At 50.4% G+C, this 13,720-nt stretch overlaps 1 protein-coding gene across 1 annotated transcript in view; it reads right to left on the minus strand.

Annotated features, from left to right (window-relative positions):
- Positions 1–463: 463 nt before the first annotated feature.
- NEURL4 (neuralized E3 ubiquitin protein ligase 4) overlaps positions 464–13,720 on the minus strand; it is a gene marked incomplete at its 3' end in the record, with an annotated part of 48,025 nt that continues 34,768 nt past the window's right edge. The window contains 7 exon segments of the mRNA XM_075261915.1: positions 464–470; positions 472–558; positions 639–818; positions 901–1,022; positions 1,025–1,058; positions 9,077–9,241; positions 9,325–9,465. Of these exon segments, the coding sequence (XP_075118016.1) occupies positions 464–470; positions 472–558; positions 639–818; positions 901–1,022; positions 1,025–1,058; positions 9,077–9,241; positions 9,325–9,465 (736 nt within the window).

Raw genomic sequence — 13,720 nt, forward strand, 5'->3', positions numbered from 1 at the left:
TGGAGAGAGAGAGGGAGGGAGAGAGAGAGGGAGGGAGAGAGAGGGAGGGAGAGAGAGAGGGAGGGAGAGAGAGGGAGGGAGAGAGAGGAGGGAGAGAGAGAGGGAGGGAGAGAGAGGGAGGGAGAGAGAGGGAGGGAGAGAGAGGGAGGGAGAGAGAGAGGGGAAGGGAGAGAGAGAGGGAGAGGAGAGAGAGAGGGGGGGAGAGAGAGAGGGGGGGAGAGAGAGAGGGGGGGAGAGAGAGAGAGGGGAGAAGAGGAGAGAGAAGAGAGAGGAGAGAGAGAGAGAAGAGAGAGAGGAGAAAGAGGGAGAGAGAGAGAGAGAGAGAGAGAGAGAGAGAGAGAGAGAGAGGAGTGAGGGAAACATATACAGAGCACACCATAGACATAGAGGAGAGAACGTATAGAGTGTTTCATACAGAGGAGAGAACATATAGAGTGTAAGAGACGGTGGGATCCGCACTTACCATCCACCCATATCTGCCTTCTCCCTCTCTCCAGGGATATGACCCTCATGAATGTTGGACTCCGCCCCCTGCACCTCACCTGTCACTATGGAAACCTATAGAGGAAAGCCCATAGGGTCACTCGCGGCGGGCCATGGCGGCCCAGCATCCACCTCCAGTAATGGCCGGCACTGACCTGTTCACACTGTCCATACAGGTCAACCACAACATAACACAGCTCGGGCAGGTCTTGTGCCCCGACCCCCTGATCCAGGCCATTAATGTATAAGTGGAGACCACCCGAGGAATCCAGCAGGAGACCCACACACGTTCCCTCAGGACACAAATCAAGGTTAGGTCCATAACCTTCACGGATCTAGGAGAGATGGAGCAGTCATGTGACAAGGCATGGAGGACACGTTATGTATAGATCACCTATAGATCAGAGGCGGACATACCTTGGCTCCATTGTAGAGCGCTGCACTGCGCTGGAAGATCCATGCGCTCCTCTTAATGGCGGCCGCTGTGGCCGGGAAGTTAATCCTCTCAGGTGAAACCCCAATAACACCGATGGAAAGGAGGACGTCCAGTGCTGGGAGAGCTGGTCTATGCGGACCTGGGTGGGTGGAAAACAACAATCCCAGAATCAGAGGAGGAGAAACGTGCAGCAGCAAACGTGACACCCACGGCAGGTGGCCTGGCCATAAAGGAGAACCCTACATGAGACACAGGGAGCCAGTGGCCTGACCATATAGGACTATACATGAAGAAGAGGTCTATACCACTCCTGGAGGACCCTACATGAGACACAGGGAGCCAGTGGCCTGACCATATAGGACTATACATGAAGAAGAGGTCTATACCACTCCTGGAGGACCCTACATGAGACACAGGGAGCCAGTGGCCTGACCATATAGGACTACACATGAAGAAGAGGTCTATACCACTCCCTGGAGAACCCTACATGAGACACAGGGAGCAGGTGGCCTGGCCATATAGGACTACACATGAAGAGGTCTATACCACTCCTGGAGGACCCTACATGAGACATAGGGAGCAGGTGACCTGGCCATACAGGACTATACATGAAGAAGAGGTGTATACCATTCCTGGAGAACCCTATACAGGAGTCAGGTGGCCTGGCCATATAGGACTATACATGAAGAAGAGGTCTATACCACTCAGGAGGACCCTACATGAGACACAGGGAGCAGGTGGCCTGGCCATACAGGACTATACATGAAGAAGAGGTCTATACCACTCCAGGAGGACCCTACATGAGACACAGGGAGCAGGTGGCCTGGCCATACAGGACTATACATGAAGAAGAGGTCTATACACTCCAGGAGGACCCTACATGAGACATAGGGAGCAGGTGGCCTGGCCATATAGGACTATACATGAAGAAGAGGTCTATACCATTCCTGGAGAACCCTACATGAGACATAGGGAGCAGGTGGCCTGGCCATACAGGACTATACATGAAGAAGAGGTCTATACCATTCCTGGAGAACCCTACATGAGACATAAGGAGCAGGTGGCCTGGCCATATAGGACTACACATGAAAAAGAGGTCTATACCATTCCTGGAGAACCCTACATGAGACATAAGGAGCAGGTGGCCTGGCCATACAGGACTATACATGAAGAAGAGGTCTATACCATTCCTGGAGAACCCTACATGAGACATAGGGAGCAGGTGGCCTGCCATACAGGACTATACATGAAGAAGAGGTCTATACCATTCCTGGAGAAACCCTACATGAGACATAAGGAGCAGGTGGCCTGGCCATATAGGACTACACATGAAGAAGAGGTCTATACCATTCTGGAGAACCCTACATGAGACATAAGGAGCAGGTGGCCTGGCCATACAGGACTATACATGAAGAAGAGGTCTATACCACTCCTGGAGGACCCTACATGAGACACAGGAGCAGGGTGGCCTGGCCATACAGGACTACACATGAAGAAGAGGTCTATACCACTCCTGGAGGACCCTACATGAGACATAGGGAGCAGGTGGCCTGGCCATATAGGACTACACATGAAGAAGAGGTCTATACCACTCCTGGAGAACCCTACATGAGACACAGGGAGCAGGTGGCCTGGCCATACAGGACTATACATGAAGAAGAGGTCTATACCATTCCTGGAGGACCCTACATGAGACACAGGGAGCAGGTGGCCTGGCCATACAGGACTACACATGAAGAAGAGGTCTATACCATTCCTGGAGGACCCTACATGAGACACAGGGAGCAGGTGGCCTGACCATATAGGACTACACATGAAGAAGAGGTCTATACCACTCCAGGAGGACCCTACATGAGACACAGGGAGCAGGTGGCCTGGCCATATAGCACTATACATGAAGAAGAGGTCTATACCACTCCTGGAGGACCCTACATGAGACATAGGGAGCAGGTGGCCTGGCCATACAGGACTATACATGAAGAGGTCTATACCACTCCTGGAGGACCCTATACAGGGAGTCGGGTGGCCTGGCCATATAGGACTACACATGAAGAAGAGGTCTATACCACTCCAGGAGGACCCTACATGAGACACAGGGAGCAGGTGGCCTGGCCATACAGGACTACACATGAAGAAGAGGTCTATACCACTCCTGGAGGACCCTACATGAGACACAGGGAGCAGGTGGCCTGGCCATATAGGACTATACATGAAGAAGAGGTCTATACCACTCCAGGAGGACCCTACATGAGACACAGGGAGCAGGTGGCCTGGCCATATAGGACTACACATGAAGAAGAGGTCTATACCACTCCAGGAGGACCCTACATGAGACAGAGGGAGCAGGTGCCTGGCCATATAGGACTATACATGAAGAAGAGGTCTATACCACTCCTGGAGGACCCTACATGAGACACAGGGAGCAGGTGGCCTGGCCATACAGGACTACACATGAAGAAGAGGTCTATACCATTCCTGGAGGACCCTACATGAGACACAGGGAGCAGGTGGCCTGGCCATATAGGACTACACATGAAGAAGAGGTCTATACCATTCCTGGAAGGACCCTACATGAGACACAGGGAGCAGGTGGCCTGGCCATATAGGACTACACATGAAGAAGAGGTCTATACCATTCCTGGAGGACCCTACATGAGACACAGGGAGCAGGTGGCCTGGCCATATAGGACTACACATGAAGAAGAGGTCTATACCATTCCTGGAGGACCCTACATGAGACACAGGGAGCAGGTGGCCTGGCCATATAGGACTATACATGAAGAAAAGGTCTATACCACTCCTGGAGGACCCTACATGAGACACAGGGAGCAGGTGGCCTGGCCATATAGGACTACACATGAAGAAGAGGTCTATACCACTCCAGGAGGACCCTACATGAGACAGAGGGAGCAGGTGGCCTGGCCATATAGGACTACACATGAAGAAGAGGTCTATACCACTCCTGGAGGACCCTACATGAGACACAGGGAGCAGGTGGCCTGGCCATACAGGACTACACATGAAGAAGAGGTCTATACCACTCCTGGAGGACCCTACATGAGACAGAGGGAGCAGGTGGCCTGGCCATATAGGACTACAGATGAAGAAGAGGTCTATACCACTCCTGGAGGACCCTACATGAGACACAGGGAGCAGGTGGCCTGGCCATATAGGACTACACATGAAGAAGAGGTCTATACCATTCCTGGAGGACCCTACATGAGACACAGGGAGCAGGTGGCCTGGCCATATAGGACTACACATGAAGAAGAGGTCTATACCACTCCTGGAGCACCCTACATGAGACACAGGGAGCAGGTGGCCTGGCCATACAGGACTACACATGAAGAAGAGGTCTATACCACTCCTGGAGGACCCTACATGAGACATAGGGAGCAGGTGGCCTGGCCATACAGGACTATACATGAAGAAGAGGTGTATACCATTCCTGGAGGACCCTACATGAGACACAGGGAGCAGGTGGCCTGGCCATATCCTATTAATATTATAAATGTGAAAGTTTGTGAGTTTGGATGTTTGTGGGTTTGTGTGTTCGGATGTTTGTTCCTCAATCACGCAAAACCCGCTCGACTGATTTGGCTGAAATTTTCCACAAACATAGTCACTACACTCGATTGCGCAATAGGCTACTTTTCGTCACAATAGCGCACATACGTTTGTGCCAGGACCCCCACAAAACCCAAACTCACACCACCATCTCTGCAATCTCACACACTTTGGACCATAGCAAGCCACAAAATTCCTATTGCCCTCTCCAGCCTCGCCCCTAACCCCACACAATCACATATACATAGACTTTACCACTTTGCCCCTCCCCTTACTGATACTCCAGGAGGCGCTCTATAACGCTCCGGAGCAGCCATGTTTGCTGACCCCCACCGCTCTGACAATCCGCGACACCGCCCACCCATGTCAATACCCCTAGGCGGTCTAATAAATGCAAAAAAAAAAGTTAATGTAAAAAAAATATAAAAACAAATAAAAAGGATTAAAAATTCAAATCACCCCCTTTCCCTAGAACACATATGAAAGTAGTTAAAAACTGTGAAACACATACATGTTAGGTATCCCCGCATCCGAAATCGCCCGCTCTACAAACTCATACAAATATTTTTCCTGTTCGGTAAACGCCGTAGCGGGAAAAATGGTCAAAAGTGCCAAACCGCCGTTTTTTCACTATATTGATTCTGATAAAAATTTGAATAAAAAGTGATCAAAGCAATAACATTTCCCGAAAATGGTAGAACTACAAAGTACACCCAGTCCCGCAAAAAAAGTCGCCCTATACATCCCCGTACACGGACGTATAAAAAAGTTACGGCTGTCGGAATATGACGACTTTTCAAAAAAAAAATGTTTTAACACAGTTTTGGATTTTTTTTAAGGGGTCAAAATGTAAATAAAACCATATAAATTTGGTATCCCCGGCATCGTAACGAAGCACAGAATACAGGGGACATGTCATTTTGGTTGCACAGTGAACGCCGTAAAACCAAAGCCCGTAAGAAAGTTGCAGAAATGCACTTTTTCTTCAAATCCCCCCCATTCTGAATTTTTTCCCTGCTTCCCAGTACATTATATAGAATAAATAATGGCGGCATCAGGAAGAAAAATTTGTCCCAAAAAAACATTAAGACCTCATATGGCTCTGGGAGCGGAGAAATAAAAAAGTTATGGGGTTTAGAAGGAGGGGAGTCAAGAATGAAAAATGAAAATCAAAAAATGCCATCGGAGGGAAAGGGTTAACTTCAAATCCTTCTGTCCCAAAGTCACTATGTACAGTATATACCAACACCGTATATATAGCAGCTCTAATACAAAGTAACTGCAACACAAAAGTCTCACGGATTCTCTGAATTACAGCAACAACAAGATACAAAGTTACATTTCATATCCTATACCTTATACACAGTACGAAAACCTTACCCCCGCCTGTATATACCCACTGCTACAGTCACCGCAGACCAAGTCGCGGGTACCAGCTAGTAGGACTACACATGAAGAAGAGGTCTATACCACTCCAGGAGCACCCTACATGAGACACAGGGAGCAGGTGGCCTGGCCATACAGGACTATACATGAAGAAGAGGTCTATACCACTCCTGGAGAACCCTACATGAGACACAGGGAGCAGGTGACCTGGCCATATAGGACTACACATGAAGAGGTCTATATCACTCCTGGAGGACCCTACATGAGACACAGGGAGCAGGTGGCCTGGCCATACAGGACTACACATGAAGAAGAGGTCTATACCATTCCTGGAGGACCCTACATGAGACACAGGGAGCAGGTGGCCTGGCCATATAGGACTACACATGAAGAGGTCTATACCATTCCTGGAGGACCCTACATGAGACACAGGGAGCAGGTGGCCTGGCCATATAGGACTACACATGAAGAAGAGGTCTATACCACTCCTGGAGGACCCTACATGAGACACAGGGAGCAGGTGGCCTGGCCATATAGGACTACACATGAAGAAGAGGTCTATACCACTCCTGGAGAACCCTACATGAGACACAGGGAGCAGGTGGCCTGGCCATATAGGACTATACATGAAGAAGAGGTCTATACCACTCCTGGAGAACCCTACATGAGACATAGGGAGCAGGTGGCCTGGCCATATAGGACTACACATGAAGAGGTCTATACCACTCCTGGAGGACCCTACATGAGACACAGGGAGCAGGTGGCCTGGCCATACAGGACTATACATGAAGAAGAGGTCTATACCACTCCTGGAGAACCCTACATGAGACACAGGGAGCAGGTGGCCTGGCCATATAGGACTACACATGAAGAGGTCTATATCACTCCTGGAGGACCCTACATGAGACACAGGGAGCAGGTGGCCTGGCCATACAGGACTACACATGAAGAAGAGGTCTATACCACTCCAGGAGGACCCTACATGAGACACAGGGAGCAGGTGGCCTGGCCATATAGGACTACACATGAAGAAGAGGTCTATACCATTCCTGGAGGACCCTACATGAGACACAGGGAGCAGGTGGCCTGGCCATATAGGACTACACATGAAGAAGAGGTCTATACCACTCCAGGAGGACCCTACATGAGACACAGGGAGCAGGTGGCCTGGCCATATAGGACTACACATGAAGAAGAGGTCTATACCACTCCAGGAGGACCCTACATGAGACACAGGGAGCAGGTGGCCTGGCCATATAGGACTACACATGAAGAAGAGGTCTATACCACTCCAGGAGGACCCTACATGAGACAGAGGGAGCAGGTGGCCTGGCCATATAGGACTATACATGAAGAAGAGGTCTATACCACTCCTGGAGCACCCTACATGAGACACAGGGAGCAGGTGGCCTGGCCATATAGGACTACACATGAAGAAGAGGTCTATACCACTCCAGGAGGACCCTACATGAGACACAGGGAGCAGGTGGCCTGGCCATATAGGACTACACATGAAGAGGTCTATATCACTCCTGGAGGACCCTACATGAGACACAGGGAGCAGGTGGCCTGGCCATACAGGACTATACATGAAGAAGAGGTCTATACCACTCCTGGAGAACCCTACATGAGACACAGGGAGCAGGTGGCCTGGCCATATAGGACTACACATGAAGAGGTCTATATCACTCCTGGAGGACCCTACATGAGACACAGGGAGCAGGTGGCCTGGCCATACAGGACTATACATGAAGAAGAGGTCTATACCACTCCAGGAGAACCCTACATGAGACACAGGGAGCAGGTGGCCTGGCCATACAGGACTACACATGAAGAAGAGGTCTATACCACTCCAGGAGGACCCTACATGAGACACAGGGAGCAGGTGGCCTGGCCATATAGGACTACACATGAAGAAGAGGTCTATACCATTCCTGGAGGACCCTACATGAGACACAGGGAGCAGGTGGCCTGGCCATATAGGACTACACATGAAGAAGAGGTCTATACCACTCCAGGAGGACCCTACATGAGACACAGGGAGCAGGTGGCCTGGCCATATAGGACTACACATGAAGAAGAGGTCTATACCACTCCAGGAGAACCCTACATGAGACACAGGGAGCAGGTGGCCTGGCCATATAGGACTATACATGAAGAAGAGGTCTATACCACTCCAGGAGGACCCTACATGAGACACAGGGAGCAGGTGGCCTGGCCATATAGGACTACACATGAAGAAGAGGTCTATACCATTCCTGGAGGACCCTACATGAGACACAGGGAGCAGGTGGCCTGGCCATATAGGACTACACATGAAGAAGAGGTCTATACCACTCCAGGAGGACCCTACATGAGACACAGGGAGCAGGTGGCCTGGCCATATAGGACTACACATGAAGAAGAGGTCTATACCACTCCAGGAGGACCCTACATGAGACACAGGGAGCAGGTGGCCTGGCCATATAGGACTACACATGAAGAAGAGGTCTATACCACTCCAGGAGGACCCTACATGAGACAGAGGGAGCAGGTGGCCTGGCCATATAGGACTATACATGAAGAAGAGGTCTATACCACTCCTGGAGCACCCTACATGAGACACAGGGAGCAGGTGGCCTGGCCATATAGGACTACACATGAAGAAGAGGTGTATACCATTCCTGGAGGACCCTACATGAGACACAGGGAGCAGGTGGCCTGGCCATATAGGACTACACATGAAGAAGAGGTGTATACCATTCCTGGAGGACCCTACATGAGACACAGGGAGCAGGTGGCCTGGCCATATAGGACTACACATGAAGAAGAGGTGTATACCATTCCTGGAGGACCCTACATGAGACACAGGGAGCAGGTGGCCTGGCCATATAGGACTATACATGAAGAAGAGGTCTATACCACTCCAGGAGGACCCTACATGAGACATAGGGAGCAGGTGGCCTGGCCATACAGGACTACACATGAAGAAGAGGTCTATACCATTCCTGGAGGACCCTACATGAGACACAGGGAGCAGGTGGCCTGGCCATATAGGACTACACATGAAGAAGAGGTCTATACCATTCCTGGAGGACCCTACATGAGACACAGGGAGCAGGTGGCCTGGCCATATAGGACTATACATGAAGAAGAGGTCTATACCACTCCAGGAGAACCCTACATGAGACACAGGCCAAAATGAACCCACTTGCAGTTGTGTACCTGGAATAAGAAGAGGCGCGGTAACGGCTGAGCCAGCACCACGATGCCCTGGTTGTAGCTGCCCACGCGTGTCGCAGTTCTGTTTCCATGTGAGAGTTGTATGTTCTTTCCATGATTACCCATAAAATGTAAGGAGTGCAGCTGGAGGGCCGGCAGAGGGTCGCCCTGAAACGAGAGGAACCCAAGATCTCTAGAATTTGCCTATGAGGGGGCAGGCTGACCACGTGGGGCAGGACGGGGACACTCACGTTCTGCTCAACATCTTCTTCCTCTTCGCTCTCAGAATTCACAGATGGCGGCTTCGTGGCGTCAGATTCTTCTAGAACTGAGGAGCTGACAACAGACAGAGTAGTGATGGCGCCGTGGAGGTCCAGGATGGCGTACACACCCTGGGGGGACAGAAAGACGTGTGAAGTTCGCCATCCTAGACAAGTGTTAATATCTCGCTCCTTGTCAGACCTAATCTGGACCAAACTAAAGACCAGGCTAAACTAAAGCTGGATCAAAACGTCTCACCTCAAATCCCCCGCCTCCCCGCCGTTGCTATCTGAAGCTGGACATGTATGTTCTGGTCTCCTAAACATATTACACCGAGCAGCTGCCTCCATCTTACATGGCCTCTGACCTTACACAGTCTCTGACCTTCGGGATCCACTGACTGCCTCTACCTGACATAGTCCCTTACCTTAGGGATCCACTGACTGCCTCTACCTCACATAGTCTCTGACCTTCGGGATCCACTGACTGCCTCTGACCTTACATAGTCTCTGACCTTAGGGATCCACTGACTGCCTCTACCTTACATAGTCTCTCACCTTAGGGATCCACTGACTGCCTCTACCTCACATAGTCCCTTACCTTAGGGATCCACTGACTGCCTCTACCTCACATAGTCTCTTATCTTAGGGATCCATTGACTGCCTCTACCTCACATAGTCTCTTACCTTAGGGATCCACTGACTGCCTCTACCTCACATAGTCTCTTACCTTAGGGATCCACTGACTGCCTCTACCTCACATAGTCTCTGACCTTCGGGATCCACTGACTGCCTCTGACCTTACATAGTCTCTGACCTTAGGGATCCACTGACTGCCTCTACCTTACATAGTCTCTCACCTTAGGGATCCACTGACTGCCTCTACCTCACATAGTCCCTTACCTTAGGGATCCACTGACTGCCTCTACCTCACATAGTCTCTCACCTTAGGGATCCACTGACTGCCTCTACCACACATAGTCCCTTACCTTAGGGATCCACTGACTGCCTCTACCACACATAGTCTCTTATCTTAGGGATCCACTGACTGCCTCTACCTCACATAGTCCCTTACCTTAGGGATCCACTGACTGCCTCTACCACACATAGTCTCTTATCTTAGGGATCCATTGACTGCCTCTACCTCACATAGTCTCTTACCTTAGGGATCCACTGACTGCCTCTACCTCACATAGTCTCTTACCTTAGGGATCCACTGACTGCCTCTACCTCACATAGTCCCTTACCTTAGGGATCCACTGACTGCCTCTACCTCACATAGTCCCTTACCTTAGGGATCCACTGACTGCCTCTACCTCACATAGTCTCTTACCTTAGGGATCCACTGACTGCCTCTACCACACATAGTCTCTTACCTTAGGGATCCACTGACTGCCTCTACCTCACATAGTCTCTTACCTTAGGGATCCACTGACTGCCTCTGACCTTACATAGTCTCTCACCTTAGGGATCCACTGACTGCCTCTACCTCACATAGTCCCTTACCTTAGGGATCCACTGACTGCCTCTACCTCACATAGTCTCTTACCTTAGGGATCCACTGACTGCCTCTACCACACATAGTCCCTTACCTTAGGGATCCACTGACTGCCTCTACCTCACATAGTCTCTCACCTTAGGGATCCACTGACTGCCTCTACCACACATAGTCCCTTACCTTAGGGATCCACTGACTGCCTATACCACACATAGTCTCTTATCTTAGGGATCCATTGACTGCCTCTACCTCACATAGTCTCTTACCTTAGGGATCCACTGACTGCCTCTACCTCACATAGTCTCTCACCTTAGGGATCCACTGACTGCCTCTACCACACATAGTCCCTTACCTTAGGGATCCACTGACTGCCTCTACCACACATAGTCTCTTACCTTAGGGATCCACTGACTGCCTCTACCTCACATAGTCTCTTACCTTAGGGATCCACTGACTGCCTCTACCACACATAGTCCCTTACCTTAGGGATCCACTGACTGCCTCTACCTCACATAGTCTCTCACCTTAGGGATCCACTGACTGCCTCTACCTCACATAGTGGATCCCTAAGGTGAGAGACTGACTGCCTCTACCTCACATAGTCTCTTACCTTAGGGATCCACTGTCTGCCTCTACCTCACAGTCTCTCACCTTAGGGATCCACTGACTGCCTCTACCTCACATAGTCTCTTACCTTAGGGATCCACTGACTGCCTCTACCACACATAGTCTCTCACCTTAGGGATCCACTGACTGCCTCTACCACACATAGTCTCTTACCTTAGGGATCCACTGACTGCCTCTACCACACATAGTCTCTCACCTTAGGGATCCACTGACTGCCTCTACCACACATAGTCTCTTACCTTAGGGATCCACTGACTGCCTCTACCTCACATAGTCTCTCACCTTAGGGATCCACTGACTGCCTCTACCTCACATAGTCTCTCACCTTAGGGATCCACTGACTGCCTCTACCTCACATAGTCTCTCACCTTAGGGATCCACTGACTGCCTCTACCTCACATAGTGGATCCCTAAGGTGAGAGACTGACTGCCTCTACCTCACATAGTCTCTTACCTTAGGGATCCACTGACTGCCTCTGACCTTACATAGTCTCTCACCTTAGGGATCCACTGACTGCCTCTACCACACATAGTCTCTTACCTTAGGGATCCACTGACTGCCTCTACCTCACATAGTCTCTCACCTTAGGGATCCACTGACTGCCTCTACCTCACATAGTCTCTTACCTTAGGGATCCACTGACTGCCTCTACCTCACATAGTCTCTCACCTTAGGGATCCACTGACTGCCTCTACCACACATAGTCTCTTACCTTAGGGATCCACTGACTGCCTCTACCACACATAGTCTCTCACCTTAGGGATCCACTGACTGCCTCTACCACACATAGTCTCTTACCTTAGGGATCCACTGACTGCCTCTACCTCACATAGTCTCTCACCTTAGGGATCCACTGACTGCCTCTACCTCACATAGTCTCTTACCTTAGGGATCCACTGACTGCCTCTGACCTTACATAGTCTCTCACCTTAGGGATCCACTGACTGCCTCTACCACACATAGTCTCTTACCTTAGGGATCCACTGACTGCCTCTACCTCACATAGTCTCTTACCTTAGGGATCCACTGACTGCCTCTGACCTTACATAGTCTCTCACCTTAGGGATCCACTGACTGCCTCTACCACACATAGTCTCTTACCTTAGGGATCCACTGACTGCCTCTACCTCACATAGTCTCTCACCTTAGGGATCCACTGACTGCCTCTACCTCACATAGTCTCTTACCTTAGGGATCCACTGACTGCCTCTACCTCACATAGTCTCTCACCTTAGGGATCCACTGACTGCCTCTACCACACATAGTCTCTTACCTTAGGGATCCACTGACTGCCTCTACCACACATAGTCTCTCACCTTAGGGATCCACTGACTGCCTCTACCACACATAGTCTCTTACCTTAGGGATCCACTGACTGCCTCTACCTCACATAGTCTCTCACCTTAGGGATCCACTGACTGCCTCTACCTCACATAGTCTCTCAACTTAGGGATCTACTGACTGCCTCTACCTCACATAGTCTCTCACCTTAGGGATCCACTGACTGCCTCTACCTCACATAGTCTCTCACCTTAGGGATCTACTGACTGCCTCTACCACACATAGTCTCTTACCTTAGGGATCCACTGACTGCCTCTACCACACATAGTCCCTTACCTTAGGGATCCACTGACTGCCTCTACCACACATAGTCCCTTACCTTAGGGATCCACTGACTGCCTCTACCACACATAGTCCCTTACCTTAGGGATCCACTGACTGCCTCTACCTCACATAGTCTCTCACCTTAGGGATCCACTGACTGCCTCTACCACACATAGTCCCTTACCTTAGGGATCCACTGACTACCTCTACCTCACATAGTCTCTTACCTTAGGGATCCACTGACTGCCTCTGACCTTACATAGTCTCTCACCTTAGGGATCCACTGACTGCCTCTACCACACATAGTCTCTTACCTTAGGGATCCACTGACTGCCTCTACCTCACATAGTCTCTTACCTTAGGGATCCACTGACTGCCTCTGACCTTACATAGTCTCTCACCTTAGGGATCCACTGACTGCCTCTACCTCACATAGTCCCTTACCTTAGGGATCCACTGACTGCCTCTACCTCACATAGTCTCTCACCTTAGGGATCCACTGACTGCCTCTACCTCACATAGTCTCTTACCTTAGGGATCCACTGACTGCCTCTACCACACATAGTCTCTTACCTTAGGGATCCACTGACTGCCTCTACCTCACATAGTCTCTCACCTTAGGGATCCACTGACTGCCTCTACCTCACATAGTCTCT

Source organism: Leptodactylus fuscus, unplaced genomic scaffold, assembly GCF_031893055.1.
Source record: "Leptodactylus fuscus isolate aLepFus1 unplaced genomic scaffold, aLepFus1.hap2 HAP2_SCAFFOLD_612, whole genome shotgun sequence".
Lineage (NCBI taxonomy): Eukaryota > Metazoa > Chordata > Amphibia > Anura > Leptodactylidae > Leptodactylus > Leptodactylus fuscus.